This window comes from Panthera tigris, chromosome D2, assembly GCF_018350195.1.
Source record: "Panthera tigris isolate Pti1 chromosome D2, P.tigris_Pti1_mat1.1, whole genome shotgun sequence".
In the NCBI taxonomy this organism is placed as follows: Eukaryota; Metazoa; Chordata; class Mammalia; order Carnivora; family Felidae; genus Panthera; species Panthera tigris.
This window is the reverse complement of record NC_056670.1, coordinates 28508389-28532946: the sequence shown is the minus strand read 5'-3', so window position 1 is coordinate 28532946 and position 24558 is coordinate 28508389. Positions and strand designations below refer to the sequence as shown.

Here is a 24558-nt window from a genome sequence, read left to right as displayed (position 1 = left end):
GGGAAGAACTGAAAAATATTTTACTTTAAAATTTATTTTGGGGGAGGGGTGCCTGGGTGGCTCAGTCAGTTAAGCATGCGACTTGTTTTTGGCTCAGGTCATGATCCCAGGGTCTTGGGATTGAGCCCTGCACTGGGCTCCATGCTCTCTCTCTCTCTCTCCCTCTGCCCCTGCCCTCCACACACTCTCTCTCTACAACATTAAAAAAAATTTGTTTTGGGGAACAAAAATACTGTCCTACTCTAATTTCAAATTCAAATAAAAACAAAACAACCAGTATAATGAAAATCCACCACATTTTCCATTCACAGTGGAGTAAGGAATTTTAAGTCAGGCTATTTTTCTTTTCAGGCTAATTTCAAACCTTTAAGCATTTAACCAACAAATTAAAGCAACTGCAATTTGAGAACAGAGTAAACCATTTCAAATTATTTTAACTAGAAAGCAGGCAAGATTTTCTATCACAGTCAAGTATTTCCAAAAACAAAAACCAAAAAACTGTCATCTGGTCAGGGTTCTACTTCAAGAATATTAAATTACTGTATTTTCTTTAAAAACTCTTATCATAGGGGAACCTGGATAGTTCAGTTGAGCATCCAACTCTTGATTTCAGCACAGGTCCTGATTCTAGGGTCATGGGATCAAGCCCCATGTCAGGCTACTCACTTAGTGTGAAGCCTGCTTGAGATTCTCTCTTTCTCTCTGCCCCTCCCCAAATGTTTGTTTATTTTTGAGAGAGACAGAGCACAAACGGGAAAGGGGCAGAGAGAGAGAGAGGGGCAGAGAGAGAGAGAGAGGGAGACACAGAATCTGAAGCAGGCTCCAACTCACAAACCGCAAGACCGTGACCCGAACCGAAGTGGACACTTAAACTGACTGAGCTACACAGGCGCCCCTTCAGTATTTTAATTCTTAACGGACACTTCAAACAAGGATTTCAGAAGTTAACTTCTTGTTTCACAATTTTATCAGAGTTGACTCCATTTTGACCTCAAAGTAAAACTAACTAGTCTAAATCACATCTGGGAACAAAGCAAAACGATACTTGATAATCATTTATGATTAACTAGCACTCTGCCTTAACTCAAAATGGCAAAAAGCAGGACTGAATTTTACTCCAACAGTTGCCCTAGGTCACTATTTGTAACATATTCTGTATTCAACACACAATAAGAGCCTTAGGTAGCTAGTTAAGTGTGAACCCAAAGTAGGGCAAATGAAAAATGCCAAGCCACCACAATCACATCACCTTAAACTAAAATGGAAGGGAGGTAGGAACCTGTTGCCTTCCCAACACTGTAATTTTACTTGTGAATACCAATTAGGTTCCCAGTTTCCCCATAAAGATGGAACAAATACCCAATTTTTCCATCAAACTCTGACACATTTTATGCAAATAGACTTCCCTGCATCTCCTTTAGGAGCTGTAGTATAATGTAAGGAAAAATGTTGCCTTAACTCCGCTTAGTTACGAGGTTAACAAACAGAAACAAATCTTATTTAAGGTTGTTAGAGAGGTTTTTAAAGAACTAAACCAATTTAACAACTGCTACTGCACCTTTTTAGTAGTTTTCAAACACAAATGCCCATTATCATGTCAGGATAAATTCTTCTACACAAGAAAAATGTTTCTTAATTAGAAAAGACTTAATTAAGAAGTATCATACACCACCTCCCCCTTTAACCAATGTTATATACATCTTACATACCCCAGCTCCAGTTAGAACTATTATTTTTTTGCACTCTTGTAATAATTTCACAGCATCTTCAATTGTATTAATATCTTTTCTTTTTTTCCTTTTTGGTGGTTCTGAAAGGATATTAATAACAATCTGCCACAGTGTCATATCATCCAATTCAGGTGGAGGAATTGTTTCTGGTAATAAATCTTTAAGAATTGTTCGAGGATCTGTGCCAATCATGAGATGCTGCTGAACAAAAGTATATGGACCTGTATCAAGAGAAAAAAGAATTAGATCTAATCCACTTCCAAGTAATTCAAAATCTCATTTATTTTCAAGTAATGAATTATCAAACTTTGAAGTTTTTTTTGCAAAGTCAGAAAATGCAATATAAAGGTATTTCATTCTTTAGAGCTAGTGCTCAGGGAGATCAAATCCAGAGTTGGGCCTGCCCCTGGAGTTCCTGAATCCAGCCTCATCTCTCCTGTTTCTAAGAATAAAACCAAAATTCACTCTTCAGATCATTTAGTACTTTTTCTTTCAAAAAAATATTTGTCATGTTAGACTTAAAAAAAAAAATTTACTACGTTAATTTGATCTGGATCAAAAGACTACCAACATTAATTATTCAACTGCTGATAATAATCACCTTCATTTACTGAATATGTATTTAATGTCAGAACAGTCAGTTATTAATTCACATAAATCTTCCCTGAAAGAGGTTTAACAGATAAGAAAACAAACACTGAGGCAGAAACCTCTTTGAGCTGGGCCACAGCAACTTCTTACTCAACACGTCTCTGAAGGCAAGGGAAACAAAAGCAAAAATGAACTATTGGGACCTCATCAAAATAAAAAGCTTCTGCACAGCGAAGGAAACAATCAGCAAAACTAAGAGGCAACAGACAGAATGGGAAAAGATATTTGCAAACAACATATCAGACAAAGGGTTAGTGTCCAAAATTTATGAAGAACTTATCAAACTCAACACCCAACAACAAATAATCCAGTGAAGAAATGGGCAAAAGACATGAACAGACACTTCTCCAAAGATATTCAGATGGCCAACCGACACATGAAAAAATGCTCAACATCACTCATCATCAGGGAAATACAAATCACAACTGCAATGGTATTTAGGTATTTATCCAAGGGATACAGGTATGCTGTTTCTAAGAGACACATGCACCCCCATGTTTATAGCAGCACTATCAACAATAGCCAAAGTATGGAAAGAGCCCAAATGTCCATGGATGGATGAATGGATAAAGATGTGGTATATATACACAATGGAGTATTACTTGGCAATCAAAAAGAATGAAATCTTGCCATTCTTAACTACGTGAATGAAACTAGAGGACATTATGCTAAGTTAAATTAGTCACTCAGAAAAAGACAAATATCATATGACTTCACTCACATGAGGACTTTGAGATACAAAACAGATGACCATAAGGGAAGGGAAGCAAAATAATATAAAAACAGGGAAGGGGACAAAACATGAGACTCTTAAATATGGAGAACAGACAGAGGGTTACCAGAGGGGTTGTAGGAAGGGGGGGGATGGGTTAAATAGGTAAGGAGCATTAAGGAATCTATTCCTGAAATCATTGTTGCATTATATGCTACCTTGGATATAAATTTTTAAAATAATTTAAATTTAAAAATAAAAAAAGAAAACAAACACTGTGAGAGGTAAAATAGTTTGCCCAAAATTACCCACTTAGTAAGTTGCAAAGCCAGAATGCACACCCAGAGCTGCATGCCAAATTTCATGTTCTAAGTAACTTTATAAGTTTCCAAAGCAATTGTTTCTACTTCTGCAATTTCTTTCATGCTTTTTAATCATTTTGAACACCATCATTTGATGAAAACCAAAGGAAAGATAAATGTTAAGTTATGAATAAATAGAAAAGAGTTAGGTTATCCCCTTGAACTATAAAATACTAAGTATGTATTTTAGGAGTTAATTAACTACCAATTTTTAATGCTATTACAAATTATATCCACTTTTTTTTTTTTTAATGTTTTGTTTTCGAGAGAGAGGGACAGCAGGTGGTGGGGGAGGGGCCAAGAGAGAGGGAGACAGTGGATCTGAGGCAGGGTCTGCAAGAACCTGGAACTAAAGAATCCACGAACCATGAGATCATGACCTTAGCTGAAGGTGGAAGCCCAAATGACTGAGCCACCCAGGCGCCCCAACAAATGATATCAAGGTCTAAGTTTCAAATTCTGATTGTCTGTTGCTAATATATAGGGATACAGTTGAGTTTTAATAATGATGACATATCCTACAACTTTCTTCTAATCATTTAACTCTAGTAGTTTTTGACGTTTCCATAAAATTTCTACTTAGATAATATGATGTCTTCTGCAAATAATAACAGGTTTCCAACTGCCTTCCTAATGTAGATTCCTTTTATTTTTGTCTATTGTAGTAGCCAGAACCTCCATGATAAAACTGAATAAAAGCAGTAAGAACAAAAAAGAAAAAAAAACTACCAAAATCAAATTTCTATAGCTAAGATCTAGAAAAATACACGGTAATTAACAGAAGTTATGTACAAAAGAGTTCTAAAAATCAATAAAGTAAAGGTACCAGCCCCTAAAGCCCACAGGAAATCTATATATAATTACTATCTTTTAAATGATACATACATTATTGATATTTTGACCATTCATAATTTTTACTGTGAAATTTCTTACATCAGTTTCCTAGTTTGAGTAAACATTACAGACACTAAACAGGAACTAATCACCACTAGTTTAAAGAGACAAGGCACTTTTGAAAGAATGAGAGCACAGTAAGAGAAAGATTTTCAGGATGCTCATAACTTTGGTATAAAAATCTGATAGTGTTCTCTATTTCAGATTACTTTCCCATTTCATCCACATATTTAATATTTGTTAAGCACAAACTGTGTGCTAGGCACTGACAAAACACTATACCAAACAGTCAAAATCCCTGCCCCCATGGGGCTTATATTCTAGCACAGCAACTAAGACAATAAAGAAGTTAGATACAGACTTTGTTAAGAAGTGGTAAGTGTTAAGGAGGGGGAAGAAAAAAAAAAAAAGGACAGATTTGACTTGAGGGAGAGCAAGATACTCTAACTGGAGAAAAAGTACTCCACACAGAGGGGTACAAGTGAAAAGGATTGAAGGTGTGAGAAGGACCTGATTGAAAAACACCAGAGGCCAGCTTCCATGGGCTTGAGAGGCTTAAAAACAAAAACAAAGCACTAGACTTTCCCTAAAAACATAAGCTGATACTAAATCTCAGAAAACACCTAAGAACCTCATCACTAGGTTATAAGGGTATAGAAAACTATATTTTCAGTTGGCACAAAAAGATATACAAAGAAAAAGACACTATTCACTAAAGATCTGAAATCATACCTATACGTGGCCTTGGAGTCCAGTCGCTAGAACTTGCATGTGAGGCTCTATCATCCTCATCACTTTCACAGGAATGAAAACCATTGGTGATTATTTCATCACCAAACAGAAGGTTATCTGCAAAAGAAACCAAAGTAACGCAAGGCTGCTGAAACAATCTGAATCTAAAATGTATGCAGATCTGTAACAGTTATTATGTAAAGATTTTCACTGAATAAACCACTGAACATTCATTCATACTGACTATGTAAAAAAAAAAAAAAAATGCCTACTGGGTCAGCTTGCACCATTCACAGGAACAGTATGTCTTCATCTTTAGGGATTCTGCCCATTATCTACAACTTTCAGTTCATCAAAATCTAGAAATAAGTTAATTATACTTAATCAAAACACAAAAAGTAGCAATCTAGTTGGACTGAATTGATTGATCACAAATAATGGGAATGCATGAAACTTGTCAAAAATTTAACAAGTGATTCAAATATAATCACAATAATTTTCCCTTCTCTTATATAATACCAGATACAAAGATTTCTTTGCATCATTATTAGTTTCCCATATTAAACTGTATTTACTGAAATCAGGGGTCGTTTTATTAATGCAGACCTTAATGCTCAGGTATGGCCAAATGGTCCACTGGTAAGATTTATTGATAAAGACAAACATCCATCCAAGACATAAACAACTCCGATCAAAAAAATGAAACCCTCAAAGATGACATGACATACAAAACTAACACATCTATCTGCTTTAGCATGCCAGAAAAATGTCAATTCGTGTTTCAGGGTTAGATACGCGCGCGCGCGCACACACACACGCAATTACACCTACTCTAAAAAACATGAGCACATAATCAGAAAAAAAGTACTATTTATGTTAAGTACTCAAGGTACTATAATGCTTCCATACCCAGCATTAATTGCACCACAGAATGGTAATGTCTTTAGAATAGCCTTTGCTTTTCAAATTTTGCAGGCTATGGCTTTAGAAAAAAGCTTTGCTCCTGAAAATTTAAAACAAGTTTAAAAATAAAAACCTTCAAGGGAAAAAAAAAGTTACCAACTGCACAGGTGTGTCAGTTTGCAAACACAACTGCAAAAGGTCGATGCAAGGGACAGACAAAAGTTGCAGATTTAAGTGTGGAGAGAAGGGGTGTGAAAAAGCGAACGATGTTTAACAAAGGCAATATGCTAAAAGAGTTAAGAGGATAGAGAAACTTACTTTAAAACCAACTGCGGGAGCTGGGCGGCCCGGCGGCTGCGCAAAGCGCAAGGCCGCCCAGGCGGGCCGTGCAGGGAAGGAAAGAGGGAGAGGAGGGGGGAGTACTCGGGCCGCTCCCGCAGCCGGGCCAGCAGCCCCCAAGGCGCGCAGCTAAGGAGGCCCGCGATGGGGAGCGGGACGCCGCAAAACCAGCCCTGAGCCCCCGGCCCGCCCCAGAGAACCTCCTCACCCCACACCCGAAGGGGCCCCAAGAGAGGGAGGAGGGGATGCGCAGTCCCAGCCGCCCGCGCCCTGCGCACCTCGGTACCCAATCGCCGCCGCCGCCGCCGCCTCTTCCTCCTCTTCGCCCTCGTCGTCGTCGTCGTCGTCGTCGTCGAAGTCGTCGGCCGGCGGCGGCTCCCGGGTTAGGCCCTGTAGGCCCGGCCCATTGTCTCCTTCTCCGGCCGTCGCCGCCTGGGCCTCCCGCTCCTCGCCCGCCGCTGCCGCCTCCCGCCACAGCGCCGCGGCCGCCGCGGGGCAGCCCCCGGTCGCCGCCGGCACTTCACGCTCGGGGGCCGCCCCACCGGGCTCGCCCGGGCTCCGCCCCAGGCCTGGACAGTCTCTCCGCGGCCTCTTGCGGAGTGGCTCTCCGGCGGGCGGCGACGCGGCCTCCCTCTCGGCCACCACCGCCGAGGGGGAGCCGCCGGGCTGAAGGGCGAGCGCCGCCTCGTCCGCCATCTTCCAACTGCCTCTCTGGCCCTCCTCCCTCGCCTCCTCTGCTCCCGCTCGACTCGCGGCACTGGCGCCCCCGCGGCTCGGGCTGCGGGAGATTTAAACCCCGTCACGTGACCCGGCCCTCTTCGCCCCCGCCCTCCCGCCGCTCCCGCCACCCACGCGGGCCGGACCACAACACGGCGGGTCACGTGGCGGGCGGAGGCGGCGTGGGCTGGGAGGAAACTCGGCCCCACCCCTCTGCGGCAAGCGCTTCTCGCAGCCAAACTCTCCCGTTTCCCAACTTATTTTCAAAACTGTCCTCAAATCACTGCATCAAGGGTGGCCCTAGTTTTGGTTCACCCTGTGCGTTTCCACTTAAGTCTGAAGTGCACACCTTGTTTGCCTTAGTCTTTCTATATTTAAGCTAAAGGTTTAAAACTTCGTTCCTGAGAGGCGATAAGGAATGAAGCTGGCCAAGGCTTAGCTTCGTGAATTACACTGGATAGTCTCTTTAACCAGCGTTAAGTAGAGGGAAAAAGACGCAGTTCACTCCGCACTTTCTTCACACCCTTCTGATAGCTGCTCTTACCTCCTTTTTCTTCCTAAACACAGAATGTTTAGCTGACTGCTTCCCCCCTTCTCTTCATCGCGAGTATACGGTGGTGTAGATTGTCAAATACTTAAAGGCATATGTCCCCCATGAAAAACCTCTGACTTGGGGTGGGGGGGTTGGAGGTTAGCATGTCTGCTTTCTGACCCCAGCTTGGCTCCAAAAGTGTGAATTACCTTCTCTGAGTGTATTAAGCCCAGTGGGCCGTATTGAAAGAGCAGAATGAGCATGAGTTGGGCCCGCATACACTTCTGAATTTGGGTTGGAATTTGCGATTCTTGCCTACTAGCTTCAGCAATTTAGCCTTTGTAAACGCAATATTCTCATCTTTAGTATGGTAATTTCTGATTCGCAGGATTATGAGAATTGAACAAGATAGATGTAAAGTGAGGAGTACCTAGTGGCTCAAAAATATTAGTTCCTTACACAAACAAATAATGTAGCTCTTTGCATACAAGAAGCCCCTCTACTTTCCACCTTCCCTGAAATTCCAGGAGCCTGTCCCTCCATATCTAGCCTTAACTAATGACTCCTATAATACATGGCAGATCTGGAGCCAATAGTTGGTAGGGCATCTGCCCCTGCAGTATGGCATTAGAACTGCTTAAAGGACTGCTCCAAGTTTATAGTAAATCATACCTGAAGTTTACCATGGGGGCCTACCTATACTGGGCCAATTATTTAGGCAAACAACCTAAGTTGTTTCTTCAACCTTAAAAAAAAAAAATTAGAATGTTGTAAGTGTATCACTAAGGCCCCATCTAAATCCAAAAGCCATTGCACTTCAAATTAAACTGAGAAACTTTGTCTACAACTACTGACTTTTCATTTCTGAAAGTAATCTCTTTGTCCTTAAAGCCTAGGAATCATATTTGATGTGTTCCTTTAGACTGATGCCCTCTAACCAATTGGTGACCAAATCCTGTTGTCCTTCCCTTCCCTCCTACACTCTCTCCAATTCCTAACTACATAGGCACCTCACCCTTCCTGGCTGACATTCTTGGTCCTGCTCTCTCCCTACTTTCTCCATCTTAACCTGCAAAATAGTTCATAAATTGATTCTCAACCACACTGCTGAGATGTAGTATATGAAATGTTGAGAGTCAGTATCCCATCAAAATTGAGAGAAAGATTGGGGTGCCTGGCTGGCTCAGTCAGTAGAGCATGTGACTCTTAATCTCAGGGATGTGAGTTCTAGCCCTACGTTGGGTGTAGAGATCACTTAAAAACAAAACAAAAACACCTACAAAATAAGGAAAACAGTTTATCTTTTTAAAAAATTTGAGGGGCACCTGGGTGGCTCAGTTGGTTAAGCATCTGACTGGCTCAGGTCATGATCTCGAGCTTCTTGAATTTAAGAGTTTGAGCTCCACATCAGGCTCTGTGCTGACAACCCAGAGCCTGGAGCCTGCTTCAGATTCTCTATCTCCCTCTCTCTCTGCCCCGTTCCCACTCACACTCTGTCTCTCTCTCTCAAAAAAAATGAACAAACATTAAAAAACATTTTTTTAAAAATTGAGGGGCACCTGGGTGGCTCAGTCGGTTAAGTGTCCAACTCTTGATTTCAGCTCAGGTCATGCATGATCTCACGGTTTGTGAGATCAAGCCTGGTGTTGGCTCTGTACTGACAGTGTAGAGCCTGCTTGGAATTCTCTCTCTCCCTCTCTCTGACCCTCCCCTGTGCATGCTCTCCCTCTCTCACTCTCAAAATAAATAGATAAACATGAAAAAAATTAAAAGTTTTGAGAGAAAATTGTCAGCTTTTTGTGAGAAAGGCATTTGTAAGCTTATGGACATCCATTACCTATTAATTCAATCATTCATTTATGTATATTGTACATCAAAGACACTTGCTGATATTTATGAAATGCTATGTGATCAATATGGTTGCCACTATGCCGAAAAATCAGAAAGCAGCATACATGACAGGTAGGATAAATGAGACACAAGTGGTATTAAAAACAAAACAAAACCCTTTCAACTAGACTTCTGGCCTACCAGTAGTTGAGAACTACTTGCCTGAAATTCAAGTCATAGTCCTTAAAGTTTGCAAGTTTGCATTCAGTTTTTCAAATGTTACCTGAATCTGGCCTTCACCTTCTTATAAATATTTTTAGCATTAGTATACTTTAACTTGAATTTATCATTTTAGGAGGCCATTTTTTTTAAAATGAGGAAGCTCTTTAAGTTTTCATATGGGATGATCTCTAAGCTGCACAGTGTACGATGTAGAACAGTGTGTATAATATAATGCTATTTGTGAAAAAATAGAAGGAGGAGTGTGGAAGGGAGACCATATATATGTATTTGCTTACATATGTAGGAAATAACTCTGAAAGCACTTAAACACATACATGTCTGCCATATATTTGTCATACTTTTTTGCCTGTGCCTCCTTCCCTAAAACAATCTTCTCTATTCCTTATTCAATACATTATCCCCTATTTATTTGTTAGTTTATTTTTCTCTATGTTTTATTGATGGTCTCCTCCAACTTGAGCAGGAATTTTGTCCATCTGGTTCAGCTCTGTATCATTACCTTTTTAAAAATTTTTTTAAATGTTTATTTTTGAGAGAAAGAGAGAGAGAGAGAAGGGGCAGAGAGAGAGGGAGACACAGAATCCGAAGTAGGCTTCAGGCTCTGAGCTGTCAGCACAGAGCCCGAAATAGGGCTTGAACTCTACAAACAGTGAGATCATGAACAGAACTGAAGTCAGACGCTCAACCTACTGAGCCACCCAAGTGCCCCATCATCAGCTTTTTATTAGAGTAACTGGCACATATATTTATTGAATGAAAGAATAAATGAAGAATTTAAATTAATATTTCCACATAGGAAAAGAATTATTGAATGAAGGATGATGGGCAGTGTGGGTCTAAAAAAGAAAAGAAAAAAGGCAAGAAGCAAGGGAAGAAATTCAGTTTGTCCCCAGCACAGTTCAGGTGAGAAAGTCTGTGAAACATGACATGAGATTGGTGGTACCTTGTTTGACAAGATGAACATAGGTGTACTGACCTATGAGGTGTTTTTCAGTTCTCTGATTCTTCAGACACCAAATGGGTGTTCAATAATTCAACTCAGTCCTGACACTAACTACCCAGAGTTAGTAAAGACCTTACAGCTTAAGGGCTCAGTCTTACAGGACTGCCCCTAGTTCAGATGCCAGTCACAAGTCCTAGAACTCCTGTACTTCTGACTAACTATAAAATGGGTGTTCCCATGATACCCTCCTAAAATTCAATCATTTCCTAGAATAGCTCACAGAAGTCAGGAAGACACATTACTTACATTTACAAAGTAAACATATCTTCTGTATCCTTACAAAGGATACAAATGAAGAGCCAGATAAAAAAAGAGGTACTGAGGGCAGGGTGCAGAAAGGTCCTGAGCATAGTAGCTTCTGTCCCTATGGAGTTGAAGTGCACCACCCTCTCAGGATGTGGGTGTGCTCACCAATTTGGAAGATCTCTCTATTGTTCAAGAGTTGTTTTTTTTTTTTTTTAAGTTTATTTACTTATTTTGAGAAGGTGGGGAGGGGCAGAGAGAGACAGGAGAGAGAGAGAGAATCCCAAGCAGGCTCCACTCTGTCAGAGCAGAACCTGACTCGGGGATCAAACCCACAAACCATGACCTGAGATCATGACCTGAGCCAAAATCAAGAGTTGGATGCTTACCCGAGTGAGCCACATGGGCATCCCTTCAAGAGTTTTCATAGAGCTCAATCTCCAGCACACCCCAGCCCCTGTATTTGGAGGTCTAGAGTGGGCTGAAAGTTCCCACCCTCTAATCACTTTATCTTTCTGGTGACCAGCCCCATCTTGAGGCTATCTGAGGGTCCCAACTCAAGAACTACATCATTAGCATGAACTCAGAAGTGATGGAAAGGGGCTCATTATGAATAACCAAAAAACACTCTTATCACTCAGGAAATTCCAAGGTTTTACAGAGTTCTGTGTCAGGAACTGAGGAGAAAGACAAAATATTTTTTACTATATCAAAGCCTGTCATAGACTTCTGATACTAGTCACTAAGATTTTTTACTTGCTTTTTAGTACTAAGTCCCCTAAGAAGTCTTCAACAGTAATTTGGTTTCCATATAGAATTTCCCATTGGGGAGACAATGTTTGAAGAGTCAACATTTATATTCTGGCTGACTTTGCAGTTCTATTTATATAAACAAATAAACTGACTTTATAGCTTTAATATCAGTCTCATATGACTACAATTTATTAGAGGAGTTAGTACCAACTCTTTGTGTTCTAAAAAAAATGGTATTGACAAAACTAGTTACTAATGTGGAAAAATATAGATTCTTACCTCAAAGTAGATAAAAAAATAAATTCTAAGTGGGCCAAGGATCTAAATTAAAAAATACAATAAGAATATCATATAATTCTGTATGAAGAAAGAACTTAACTAGGACAGGAGCCATTTATTTATTTGTTTGTTTGTCTTAAAACTTTATTTTTGGGGGGGTCTGGGGGTGAGGAGGAGAGGGAGACAGAGAATCCCAAGCACACTGTGCACTGTCAGCACAGAGCTTGATGCGGGGCTTGAACTCACAAACTGTGAGATCATGACCTGAGCCAAAATCAAAAGTCAGATGCTTCACCACCTGAGCCACCCAGGCACCCCAGGACAGGAGCCATATAAAATCTGTATTTCCCCATATGCTCCACCAAAAAAATTAAATTAAATAAAAAAATTAAGTTAAAAAATAAAATGCATATTTGACTACATAAAAATTTAAAATATGCTCAAATTTATTAGTAGTCACAGATATGCAAGTAAAACAATGAGGTACCCATTTTTCATTTCTTACATAGGCAAACACAAAACAAATTTTATTATTGCCATCTATTGCTTACCAGGATATGGGGGAACTAATACTCTCATACATTGCTATTATAGTGTTGGAAAGTAATCTGGAATATTTATTAAAACTATAAATATATACATACCTTTCAATCCAAAATTCCATTTATCTTAACAAAATAAAAGTATGAATATGTAAGGCCATGAATGCAAGAATGTTTATTATGGTATTGATGTTGAAGGAAAAGAAAAAAAAAGAAACAATCCAGATGTCTTCAGTAGGAAACCTGTTGATCAAATTATGCTATACACTTACTATGGCATATTATTCAGCCATTAAAATGATCTATAATTGATCTCAAAAAATGTTTATGATGTACTGTGACAAAGCAAGTTGCACAAAAATGTGTATACTATGACCTTTTCTATTATTTAACAAATACCCACTTTTTTATTATTTTTAAAATCCCTATAGGGGGTGCCAGGGTAGCTCAGTCAGTAAAGCATCTGACTCTTGATCTCAGCTCAAGTCTTGATCTTAGGGTCATGAGTTCAAGTTCCATTTTGGGCTCTGTGCTGGGCATGGAGGCTACTTAAAAAAATAAATAAAAAATAAGACCCCTAAATACGTATATACAAACCTCTATACAGATATGGCTGTAGAGACTTGGAAAAAGTATGGAAAGTTAATGTCAAAATGTTAACATTTTAATATCCCTGATAGAGGAGGTAGGCATAGATACAAGGGTTAGGGACACGTCAATAAATGTCTCTTGCTAAAATTTCATATATTAAAATGAGAATATATATGTGTGTGTGTGTGTATATATATATATATATATATATACATATATACATACATATACATATATACACATATATATACATAAAGGAAAAGAGGATCCATTTTTTGAAACTACAGTCTGAGGGCTAGAATCTGGATTCTGGGGTCTCCTCAAGCCCCTCCAACCCTATGAGGCTTAAGTGGTAGCTGATTTGCCTGTCTTAAACTACTTCTTTTTAAATTTCCAAGGTATAACCACAAGTTTAGCAGATGTTATTCTTTTATGGTTTCATGTATATTATTTAGTCTTTTTGATCAGTTTATAATACAAGTGTTGTACTTCCATACAGAACTTAGTATTCTATATATTATCAAACACCATTTGGGGAGATGTGTGGGATGTCCAAACTAAAGCAAATAGATAGGCTGATAATGTGGCCTGCCTTCCACCAGCTATATAAAGTCCTAGACCAGTGGTTCTCAACTGGGGCAATTTTGCTCCCCTACCCTCCAGAGGATTTTTGACATTTTTTTCTTGTTTATTAATTTGAAAAAGAGAGAGCGAGAGAGTGAGTACGTGTGCACGAGCTGGGAAGGAGCAGAGAGAAATGGAGAGAGAGAAACCCAAGCAGGCTTCTCACTGCCAGTGCAGAGCCAGATGCAGCCAGATGCATGAACCATGAGATTATGACCTGAGCAGAAATCAAGAGTCAGATGCCTAACCAATCGAGCCACCCAGGCACCCCTGAAGACATTTTTTAGTGGGGGACGTAGGGTAGGTACAACTGACATTCAGCAGATAGAGGCCAGTCATACTTCTCAACATTCTGCGATGCAGAGGGCAGCCCCTAACAAAGAATTTTCCAGCCAAAACATCAGCAGTGCCACAGTTGAGAAAGTCTGTCCTAGAGTTTCAACCACAGGGCAAGTGGTACTGGATGGGACTCTAACTGACAAAGATTCCCAAGGGAATGAGGGGAAGGTTTTTATTAGCAAGGCCATGTTAAAAAGCAGCATAGGCAGTGATTTTCAAACTTTGGTTTTAGCAGCTGAATTTATCTATTGAATGATCTTAACCCTATTATATAATGTAGATCCATTTCCTTTAATATTTAAAGGACTCACACCAATCAATAAGGAAAAGATTGATAGCCAGTTGAAAATGAAGAGTTCGGTTCACAGAAAAGGGAATGTACGTGGCTTTTAAACATGTGAAAGATATAAAACCTCACTCATGAAAAGAGAAACACTCACTAATTTACAATGAAATGCCGTTTTTCACATTATCAAGGTAGTAAGGAACCAAAATTTGATCATATGCTGCATTGAAAAGAATGTGCAGAGCCAGACCCAGTTGTACAGTAATAGTAAAAATGGAAATTAGTACAACCCTATGGAAAGCAACTTGGCACTGTTAATCAAAATGTAAAATGCATATACCTCTTAATCTGGCAATTCTAATACTAGAAATCCATTTTTATAGATACACATACTTGCATATGTGTAAAATGACTTTTATTCAAGAGTATTTATTGTGCCATGGTTTATATTAGCAAAAGATTGGAAATACACTAATTTGCCATTAAGAAGGAATTGGTTAAACATACAACCAGTACATATTGTTTATATGTATATGAATCGTCACTTAAACTCAGGAAATGGGTAACAGAACTTGCTCCTAGGACATGCAAATGGGAGACTGGAAGACAAAGGTGAAAGATTTTGCAGGTGAGGCAGGGGCGGGCGAGGTGGGGGGCGTAGTGGGGCATGTGCCTGGGTGGTTCAGTTAGTTAAGTGTCCAACTCTTGATTTTGGCTCAGGTCATGACCTCACGGTCATGGGATTGAGCCCCATGTCCAGCTCTGCACTGAGTGTGGAGCCTGCTTGAGATTCGCTCCCTCTCCCTCTGCTCCTCTCCCCTGCTTCTCTCTCTTTCTCTCTCTTTTTCTCTCCCTCAAAAATAAAGACTTTTTTTTTTACTGTAGAACACTTTGTGCCTTTTGAAGTCTTCACCATGTGCATCATTATGTATCATATGTGTGTGTTCTTATGTCATACATTATATGTCTTAAATATATAAAAGGAGGGCTGTTCTGATTGAAATAGGCTCCCTAAGTTTCTACCACATCCCTCAAGGCATCATTAAGAAGATTTAGGGTCCCCAAAGAACACAGTAAAAAAGCCACTGTCAGAGTTGTGGTAGGGTAGACTAGCTGCTGTAATAATCATCCAGAGATTTCAATGGCTAAATACAGCAAAAGTTTACTTCTCATTCACACAACAATCCTACATGGGTGTTTTTCATCTGATGGCTTCTGGGGTCAGCTTTCCATTAAAAAGTGACCAAGAGACCCTTGTCCCTTTTATCTTGTAGCTTTGCCATTGGACAGGCAAAGGAAATTAAGTAACATCTGTTGAAAGGTTTTATGGGCCAGTCCTGGAAATGATGCTACTACTTCTCCCATTCAACTGTCTGGGAATAGTCAAGTGGCTACACACAAGGAATCCTGGGAAATTTTATCATTCAAGGTGACAGAATGGAGTTGAGGGCAAACAGAAGACCATGACAAGCATTTAATGAAATCTAGCTACATGGCCAGTTCGTCAGCTGGATCCATTCATTATAACTTTATACAGTTTCCTATTAGCTTTTCACCAAATGCATCTACCTCTTTAATGGTGTCTTTTGATGAACAGAAGCATTAGTTTTAATGCAGACTAATTTATCAATCTTGTACTTTGTTTTTTTTTTTAATTTTTTAATGTCGATTTATTTTTGAGACAGAGGGAGCCAGAGCATGAGTGGGGGAGGGGCAAAGAGAGAGGCAGACACAGAATCTGAAACAGGCTCTGGGCTCTGAGCTGTCAGCACAGATAGAGCTGGATAGAGCCGGATGCGGGGCTCGAACCCACGAACCATGAGATCATGACCTGAGCCGAAGTCGGACGCCTAACCAACTGAGCCACCCAGGCGCCCCACAATCTTGTACTTTGTATTGCATTGTTTGTTTTCTTTTTTTCCTCTTTTTTTTTCTACTGAACTATAATTTACATATAACATTGTATTAGTTTTAGTTGTACAACATAATGATTTGATAGATAAATATATTGCAAAATGATTACCAGAATTTAGTTAATTCACCACCACACATAGCTACAAAATTTTGCACATATGTATTTAGCCTTACTTTTTTAGCAATTTTTTAATATATAATACAGTTACATTAACTAAAGTCACCATACTGTACATTACATCCCTAGGATTCATACTGGAAGTTTGTGTCTTTTGATCATCTTCATCCATTTCACCCACCCCCTGCCTGTGGCAACCATCAAAATGTTTTAATGCATTTGGTTTTTTTTTTTTTGTTTTTAGATTCCACATATAAATGAAACCATACAATATTTTTAAAAATATTTATTTATTTTTGAGAGAGAGAGTGCACACATGTGCGCATGTGGGCCCACATGAGTGGGGGAGGGGCAGAGAGAGAGAGAGAGAGAGAGAGAGAGAGAGATACACAGAATTCAAAGCATAGTCCAGGCTCTGAACTGTCAGCACAGAGCCCAATGAGGGGCTCGAACCCATGAACCATGAGATCATGACCTGAGCCGAAGTCAGACGCTTAACCAACTGAGCCACCCAGGTGCCCCTGAAATCATACAATATTAATCTTTTTTCTGTCTGACTTATTTCACTTAGTATAATGCCCGCAAGGTTCATCCATGTTGTTGCAAGTGGCAGGATTTCCCTCTTTTTTATGGCTGAACAATATTTCACATATATCATATTTCACATTTTCTTTATCCATTCATCCATCGATGGACACTTAGGTTGTTTCCATGTTTTGGCTACTATAAATAATGCTGCAGTGAATATGGCGGGTGCAGATATCTTTCAAGATAGTGATTTCATTTTCTTTGCATAAATTCCCAGAGTGAAATTGCTGGATTATTTGGTTATTCTATTTTTATTTTCTTGAGGAGCCTCCATACTGTTTTCCATTGTAGCTGCATTCCCACAATGTACACAAGGGCTCCCTTTTCCACATCCTTCCTAGCACTTAATATCTCTTATCTTTATTTATTTATTTATTTATTTATTTATTTATTTTTAAATGTTTACTTGCTTTTTTTCAGAGAGAGAGAGAGCATGAGTGGGGAGGAGAAGAGAGAGGAACAGAGAGAATCTCAAGCAGGCTCTGAGCTGTCAACATGGAGCCCAACAAGGGAGGCTCAATTTCACAAACCGTGAGATCATGATCTGAGTCAAAATCAAGAGTCAGATGCTCATCCAACCGAGCCCCTCAGGTGCACCTCTTATCTTTTTGAGGACAGTCATTCTAACAGGTGTGAGGTGATATCTCATTGTGGTTTTAATTTGCATTCCCTTGTTGATTAGTGATGCTGAGCACCTTTTCATATTTCTGTTAGCCATCTATATGTCCTTTTTGGAAAAATGTCTATTCAGATCCTCTGCTGAGTTTTTAATTGGATTGTTTGTTTTCTTTTGAGTTGTCTGAGTTTTTTTTTAATATATATTCTGGATATTAACCTTTTATCAAATATGTGATTTACAAATAGTGTTTCATATTCTGTAGGTTACCTTTTCATCTCATTGATGCTTTCCGTTGCTATTCAGAAAGTTTTTAGTTTGATGTAGTGCCACTTGTTTATTTTTGCTTCTATTGCTTTTGCTTTGGTGTCAAATTCAAAAAAATCATCTCTAAGACTGATGTCTAGGAGTTTACTCCCTATGTTTTCTTCTAGGAAGTTTATGATTTTAGGTTTTATGTTCAAGTCTTTAATCCATTCTGAGTTGATAATTGTATATGGTAAGATAGTGGTCCAGCTTTACTCTTTTGAATGTGAATGTCCAGTTTTCCAATACCATTTTCTTATTTTTAAGGTTTATTTATTTTTGAGAGAGAGAGAGAGAGACAGAGCACAGGAGGGGGAGGTGCAGAGAGGGAGACACAGAACCTGAAGCAGGCTCCGGGCTCTGAGCTGTCAGCATAGACCCCAACTCGGCTCGAACACATGAACCATGAGACCATGACCTCAGCTGAAGTCAGACACTTAACCGACTGAGCCGTCCAGGTGCCCTGCCCAACACCATTTACTGAAGAGACTATCCTTTACCTACTGCATATTCTTGGCTCTTTTGTCATAAGGTTTTGTTGTGTCTTGTAAATTCCCTACATATTTTGGATTAAAGTCCTTTGTTGGATATGTGATTTTCAAATATTTCTCCCAGTCTGCAGCCTGTCATTCATTCTCTTAACCAGATCCCTTTCTTTACAGAGCAGAGGTTAATATTAACGAAGATCAATTTATCATTTTTTTCTTTTGTGAATTTTGCTGTTGGTATTATATCTAATAACTCTTTGCTTAACCCAAGGCCACAAATATTTTCTTATATTTTTCTTCCATAAGTTTTTTGGTTGTAACTTTACATTTCTGTCCACGTCTTTTGGGCTAGTTTTTGTATAAAGTATATGAAGTATCGGTCAAAGTGCCTTTTGTTTTTGTTTTCTTATTGTTTGCCTATGGATATCTAGTTGTTCCATCACTACTGCTAGAAAATACTGTCTTTGTTGAGTTGACTCTGCACATTTGTCAAAAATCAGTTGTGGGTTTTGTGTGGGTCTCTTTCAGATCTCGATCCCGTTCCATGGATGCATATGTCTTTCACCAATAGTATGCTATCTTGATTGTATAACTTTATACTAAATCTTAAAATCTGATAGTAGCAGAGGTGCTTGGGTGGCTTAGTTGGTTAAGTGTCTGACTCCTGACATTGGCTCAGGTGATGATCTCACAGTCATGATCTCACAGTTGTGAGATCCAGCTCTGCATCAGGCTTTGTGCTGAGCATGGAGCCTGGTTGGAATTCTCTATCTCCCTCACCCTCTGCCCCTTCACCTCTCGCACATGAGCAGGCACTCTCTTTCTCAAAATAAAGAAACATTTTATAAAAAATCTGGTAGTAGCAGCCCTCCAACTTTGCTCTTCTACAAAATTGCTTGGGTTATTCTAATTCCTTTGCCTGTTCATATAAAATTTTATATTAAGCTTGCCCATATATATCTAAAAAACCAGGCTGAAATTTTGACTGTGATCACATTGAATCCATAGTTCAATCTGGAGAGAATCAATATCATAACAATACTAAATGTTCTAATATTCTCACATAGCATATCTCCCTATTTATTTAGACTTTAATTTCTTCCATCAGTGTTTTGTAGCTTTCAGTATATAGATCCTGCACATATTTTGTTAGACTTATACCTAGAGATTATATTTTTGGGGTACTATTGTAAGTGGTTACTTTTTTATTTTTTAATTTTTTTTTTTTTTAATTTTTTTTTTCAACGTTTTTTTAATTTATTTTTGGGACAGAGAGAGACAGAGCATGAACGGGGGAGGGGCAGAGAGAGAGGGAGACACAGAATCGGAAACAGGCTCCAGGCTCCGAGCCATCAGCCCAGAGCCTGACGCGGGGCTCGAACTCACGGACCGCGAGATCGTGACCTGGCTGAAGTCGGACGCTTAACCGACTGCGCCACCCAGGCGCCCCTATTTTTTAATTTTTATTTATTGTTTTGAATGGTACCTTAAAATTTTTTATTTTTTTTTAATGTTTATTTTTTGAGACAGAGAGAGACAGAGCTGGAGCGGAGGAGGGGTAGAGAGAGAGAGAAAGAGGGAGACGCAGAATCTAAAGCAGGCTCTGGGCTCTGAGCTGTTAGCACAGAGCCCGATGCAGGGCTCAAACTCATGAGATCATGACCTGAGCCAAAGTTGGACGCTTAACCAATTGAGCCACCCAGGTGCTCCAGTAGTTTTAAAAATTTTAAATTCTAATTTTTCATTCCTAGAATATAAAAATACACTTGATTTTTAATATTAACCTAATAATCTGTGACTTTATTAAACTTACTTATTAGTTCTAGGAGCTTTTTTGTAGATTCCTTGATGTCTACATAGACAATCATATTGTCTGAGAAGAGAGATAGTTTTATTCTTTCTTTTCAAATCTATATGTCTTTTCTTATTCTTGCTTTATTGCACTGGTTATAATTTCCAATAAAATGTTTAATGTGAATAAGAGCAGACATCCTTGCCTTCTTCAGATATAAGGAAGAAGCATTCAGTCTTTCCTATTATGTATATTAGCTGCAATGTTTTGTAGACATTCTCTTTCAGGAGAAAGTTCCTTTTATCCATAGTTTGCTGAGATTTTTTTAAAATCATAAATAAATGTTGAATTGTTAAATGATTTTTCTGCACCTATTGAGATGATCATATACCTTTTCTTCCTTAGTCTGTTGAAATGATGAGTTACATTGGTTGATTTTTGAGTGTTGAGCCAGCCTTGCATTCCCAGGATAACTCCTACTAGATTCCATTTGCTAATGTTTTGTGGAAGATTGTTTCATCTATGTTCATTAATGATACTGATCTGTTGCTTTAATTTCTTGTACTCTTTCTCTGGTTTGGGAAATCAGAGTAATACAGGATTCCTAATATAAGTTGGAAAGTATTCCCTTCTATTTACTGGTATTATTTCTTCCTCAAATGTTTGTTAGACTGAAATTTTCTTTGTTGGAGGATTTTTACAAATTCAATGTCTTTAATAAATATAGAATTATGCAGGTTATCTATTTCTTCTTATGTGAGTTTTGGTTCTTTGTGTCCTTCAAAGAATTGGTCTATTTCTCTTGGTAATTTGATTTATGGGACTTGCTTGCAGTATTGTCATTATCTTTTGGATGTCTGTAGAGTCTGTAGTAATGTTTCCCCTCTTTCATTCCTGTTAATGATAATTTGTGTCTTCTCCCATTTTTCTTGTCAGTATTGCCAGAGGTTTATCACTTTTATTAATCAGAAATAAGGGAGTCTCTTCTCCACCTCTCCCATATTCAGATTTTCCCCACACTCTCCAGCTATCACAGTCCCCTTCTTTAGTTCTCTGACTAGAAAAATGAGCTTTGTCTTGGAGGTTTAGCTGTCACATAATTCTGCATGATTGGGACCAACATTGGGGCAAAGCAATGAGAGAAAAGAAAGAAAAACATAAGGGGGATTCCCTACACACACACACACACACACACACACACACACACACACACACACACTTTCAGATCATAGGTTCACTTTATCTTAGTTCCTCTGGACTGAAAGGTTTCTCACTGGGATTTTAAATGCCTGTGCCACTGCCACCACAATACAGCTCTGTGACTGGGGTTGTCCTTGGGGTAAGGCAAAAGAAAAAAACAACAAGGAGGATTGCTCCATACTCTCTTGCTTATAGGAACCCCTTTCCTGCTCTTCTGACCAGAAATGTAGGATTTCTCTAGGGGTTTTTGATACCTGTATCAACTGTACAGTTATGTACAGTTATGTGGCTGTCTTTGAGTCAAAACAAAGAGAAAAAAGAGGAAAATGTGGGAAACTGTATGTGTTTTTCTTCAGCTTTGGTTCCCCTCCTCAATCTATCTGCTACTATGTTTTAAGTGTCCTTAAATAGTTGCTTTATGTATTTTGTCCAGAGTTTTTAGTTGTAATCATTGAGAAAGATAGGCTGTAGTGGGATTACTCTATCTTGGCCCAGTACCAGAACTCCTGAAGTGTTTTATTTATTTAAAAAATGTTTTTAATGTTTGTTTATTTTTGAGAGAGAGAGAGAGGGAAGAAGGGGCAGAGAGAGAGGGAGGGAGACACAGAATCCAAAGCAGGCTCCAGGCTCTGAGCTGTCAGCATAGAGCCCGACGTGGGGCTCAAACTCATGAACTGTGAGATCATGACCTGAGCTGAAGTCAGATGCTTAACCAACGGAGCCACCCAGGCACCCCTCTTGAAGTCTTTTATTGATCACATATCACACATTTGTACTATATATACTGATACATATAATTTCATTTAAAAAACCACCTGAGTGTTAAAAACATTTCTTCTGGATTGAGATATTGTTACCATTATTACTATTATACAATTGATTAAAATAACATTAATATAATTATGATAAATAATTATTAAGAAAAAATAAAATTTAGGGTGCCTGGGTAGCTCAGTCAGTTGAGGGACCAACTCTTTTTTTTTTCTTAATTTTTTTTTTCAACTTTTTTTTAATTTATTTTTGGGACAGAGAGAGACAGAGCATGAACGGGGGAGGGGCAGAGAGAGAGGGAGACACAGAATCGGAAACAGGCTCCAGGCTCCGAGCCATCAGCCCAGAGCCTGACGCGGGGCTCGAACTCACGGACCGCGACATCGTGACCTGGCCGAAGTCGGACGCTTAACCGACTGCGCCACCCAGGCGCCCCGAGGGACCAACTCTTGATATTGGCTCAGGTCATGATCTCATGGTTCGTGAGTTCAAGTCTTGTGTGGGGCGCTGGGCTGACAATGTAGAGCCTGCCTGTGATTCTCTCTCTCAAAATAAATAAACTTAAAAAAAAAAAAAAAGAAAGAAAAAAATTTTATTGGAATTGCATATCTTTTTAAAAATTTTTTGTTAATGTTTATTTACTTTTAAAGGAGAGAGAGAGAGAGAGACAGAACATGAGGAGGGGAGGGGCTCTGAGCTGTCAGCACAGGGCTTGATGCAGGGCTTGAACTCATGGAGTGTGAGATCATGACCTGAGTCGAAATCAGATGCCCAACCAACTGAGCCACCCAGGCAGCCCAGAATTGCATATCTTATTGACACGAATGGGACTTAAAATTTTTTTTCAATTAGCTTAAGTATCTGTGAATGAATATTAGTTATTACTAAAATGAGACAGATTCAACATCAATCAGCTCTGAGAAACCTTGTCCACATATATGGGTAGACATAAATAGAAGAAATTTTGTTATTGCTGCCATCCAATTCTTTGAACTTCTTCCTAGTTATATACCAAAAATCACATAATTTTCTATTTTCAAAAATTATTCTTAATGATCAAAGAGCTACCAATTGTATTAGTTCTTCCTTTGGATTTTGGTAGGAAAGAATTAGAAAATACCTGACTCCCCCCAAAAAAATTGTTACTCAGTTATTAGAGTCATTCACTTTCTCATTTTGTGAGAAAGTTTAGCAAATTGTATCCAATCTTCTTCTATTAGAGGTACCTTGTTTAATAAGGAAAGGTTAGAATATTAAATATTGTTAAATTCTATACAACATTTTTGGTAACAGTCTTTTATCTTATCAAATAGCTTGAATATATTTTTGTTGAAACATTGAAGTTCCAGATTTAGTTCAGACAACGTACAGAACAGTGATGTCCAGCAGAAACAGAATGTGAGTCACATACATAATTCTAATTTTTCCAGTAGCCACACTAAAAAAAAGTTAAAGGAGACTGGTAAAATGAATTTAAAAATGTATTTCATTGAGATCAATATATAGAAATATCATTTCAAAAATATAATAAAATTTACACTGTTTTGGTTTTTAACTTTAAAATTGAAAAATCAGGCCACCTGAGTAGCTCAGTCAGTTAAATGTCTGACTCTTAATTTCAGGTCAAGTCATGATCTCACTGTGGTGAGATGGAGCCCTGTGTTGAGCTCCACAATGAGCATGGAGCCTGCTTGGAATTCTCTCTCTCCTGTGAGGCACCTGGGTGGCTTAGTCGGTTAAATGTCTGACCCTTGATTTTGGCTCAGGTCATGATCTCGCTGTTTGTGGAATCAGGCTCCCACACTGACCGCAGGGAGCCTGCCTGGGTTTCTCTTTCTTCCGTCTCCCTCCCCCTACCCCCTGTGCACTCTCTCCCTCAAAAAAATTAAATTAAATTAAACATTCAATTCCAGGGGCACCTGGTTGGCTCAGTTGGTTGAGCATCCAACTCTTGATTTTGTCTCAGGTCATGATCTCATTGTTCATGAGTCTGAGCCCTGCATCAGGCCCTGCGCTGACAGCACAGAGCCTGCAGAGGATTCTCTCTCTCTCCTGCTTTCATGTGTGTGTGCACACACTCTCTCTCTCAAAATAAACAAATAAACTTAAAAAAATTCAATTCCACAGTTAACCTTAGCTACACATGTGTAAAGCCTACTGTGTTGGTCAGTATAGGTATAGAAAATTCCCAACAGATAAAGAAGTTTCAAAGCTAGTCCTCATTATCAATCTAACCAGCAAAATTGGATTTACTTTCTTTCAGAAAATGTCTTCATTTCTCAACAAGAAGTTATGTTCATATGCACTGTGATAACTATTGTAAGAACATTTTATAAGAGCCATACTTGTGGTGAGGATAATGTAACATACAAACTTGTTGAATCCCTATCTGGTACACCTGAAACTAATTGCATTAGTGTAAATGTGTGTCACATTGTGTGTCAGCCATGCTTAAATTTT

General features: G+C 39.0%; 1 protein-coding gene across 2 annotated transcripts in view; it reads right to left on the bottom strand.

The window, feature by feature from the left end:
* The window catches only part of SIRT1 (sirtuin 1), a 46443-nt gene that overhangs the window by 19520 nt on the left and 2365 nt on the right, over positions 1-24558 (bottom strand). The window contains exons 2-4 of one of the 2 annotated variants that reach the window (XM_042960114.1): positions 6602-7101; positions 5082-5198; positions 1710-1951 (exon numbers count right to left, since the gene is read on the bottom strand). In XM_042960114.1, coding sequence (XP_042816048.1) covers positions 1710-1951; positions 5082-5198; positions 6602-7019 — 777 coding nt within the window. In that variant the 5' untranslated portion in view covers positions 7020-7101. The remainder of the gene's footprint in view (positions 1-1709; positions 1952-5081; positions 5199-6601; positions 7102-24558) is intronic. The other variant, XM_042960115.1, reaches the window with a different exon arrangement.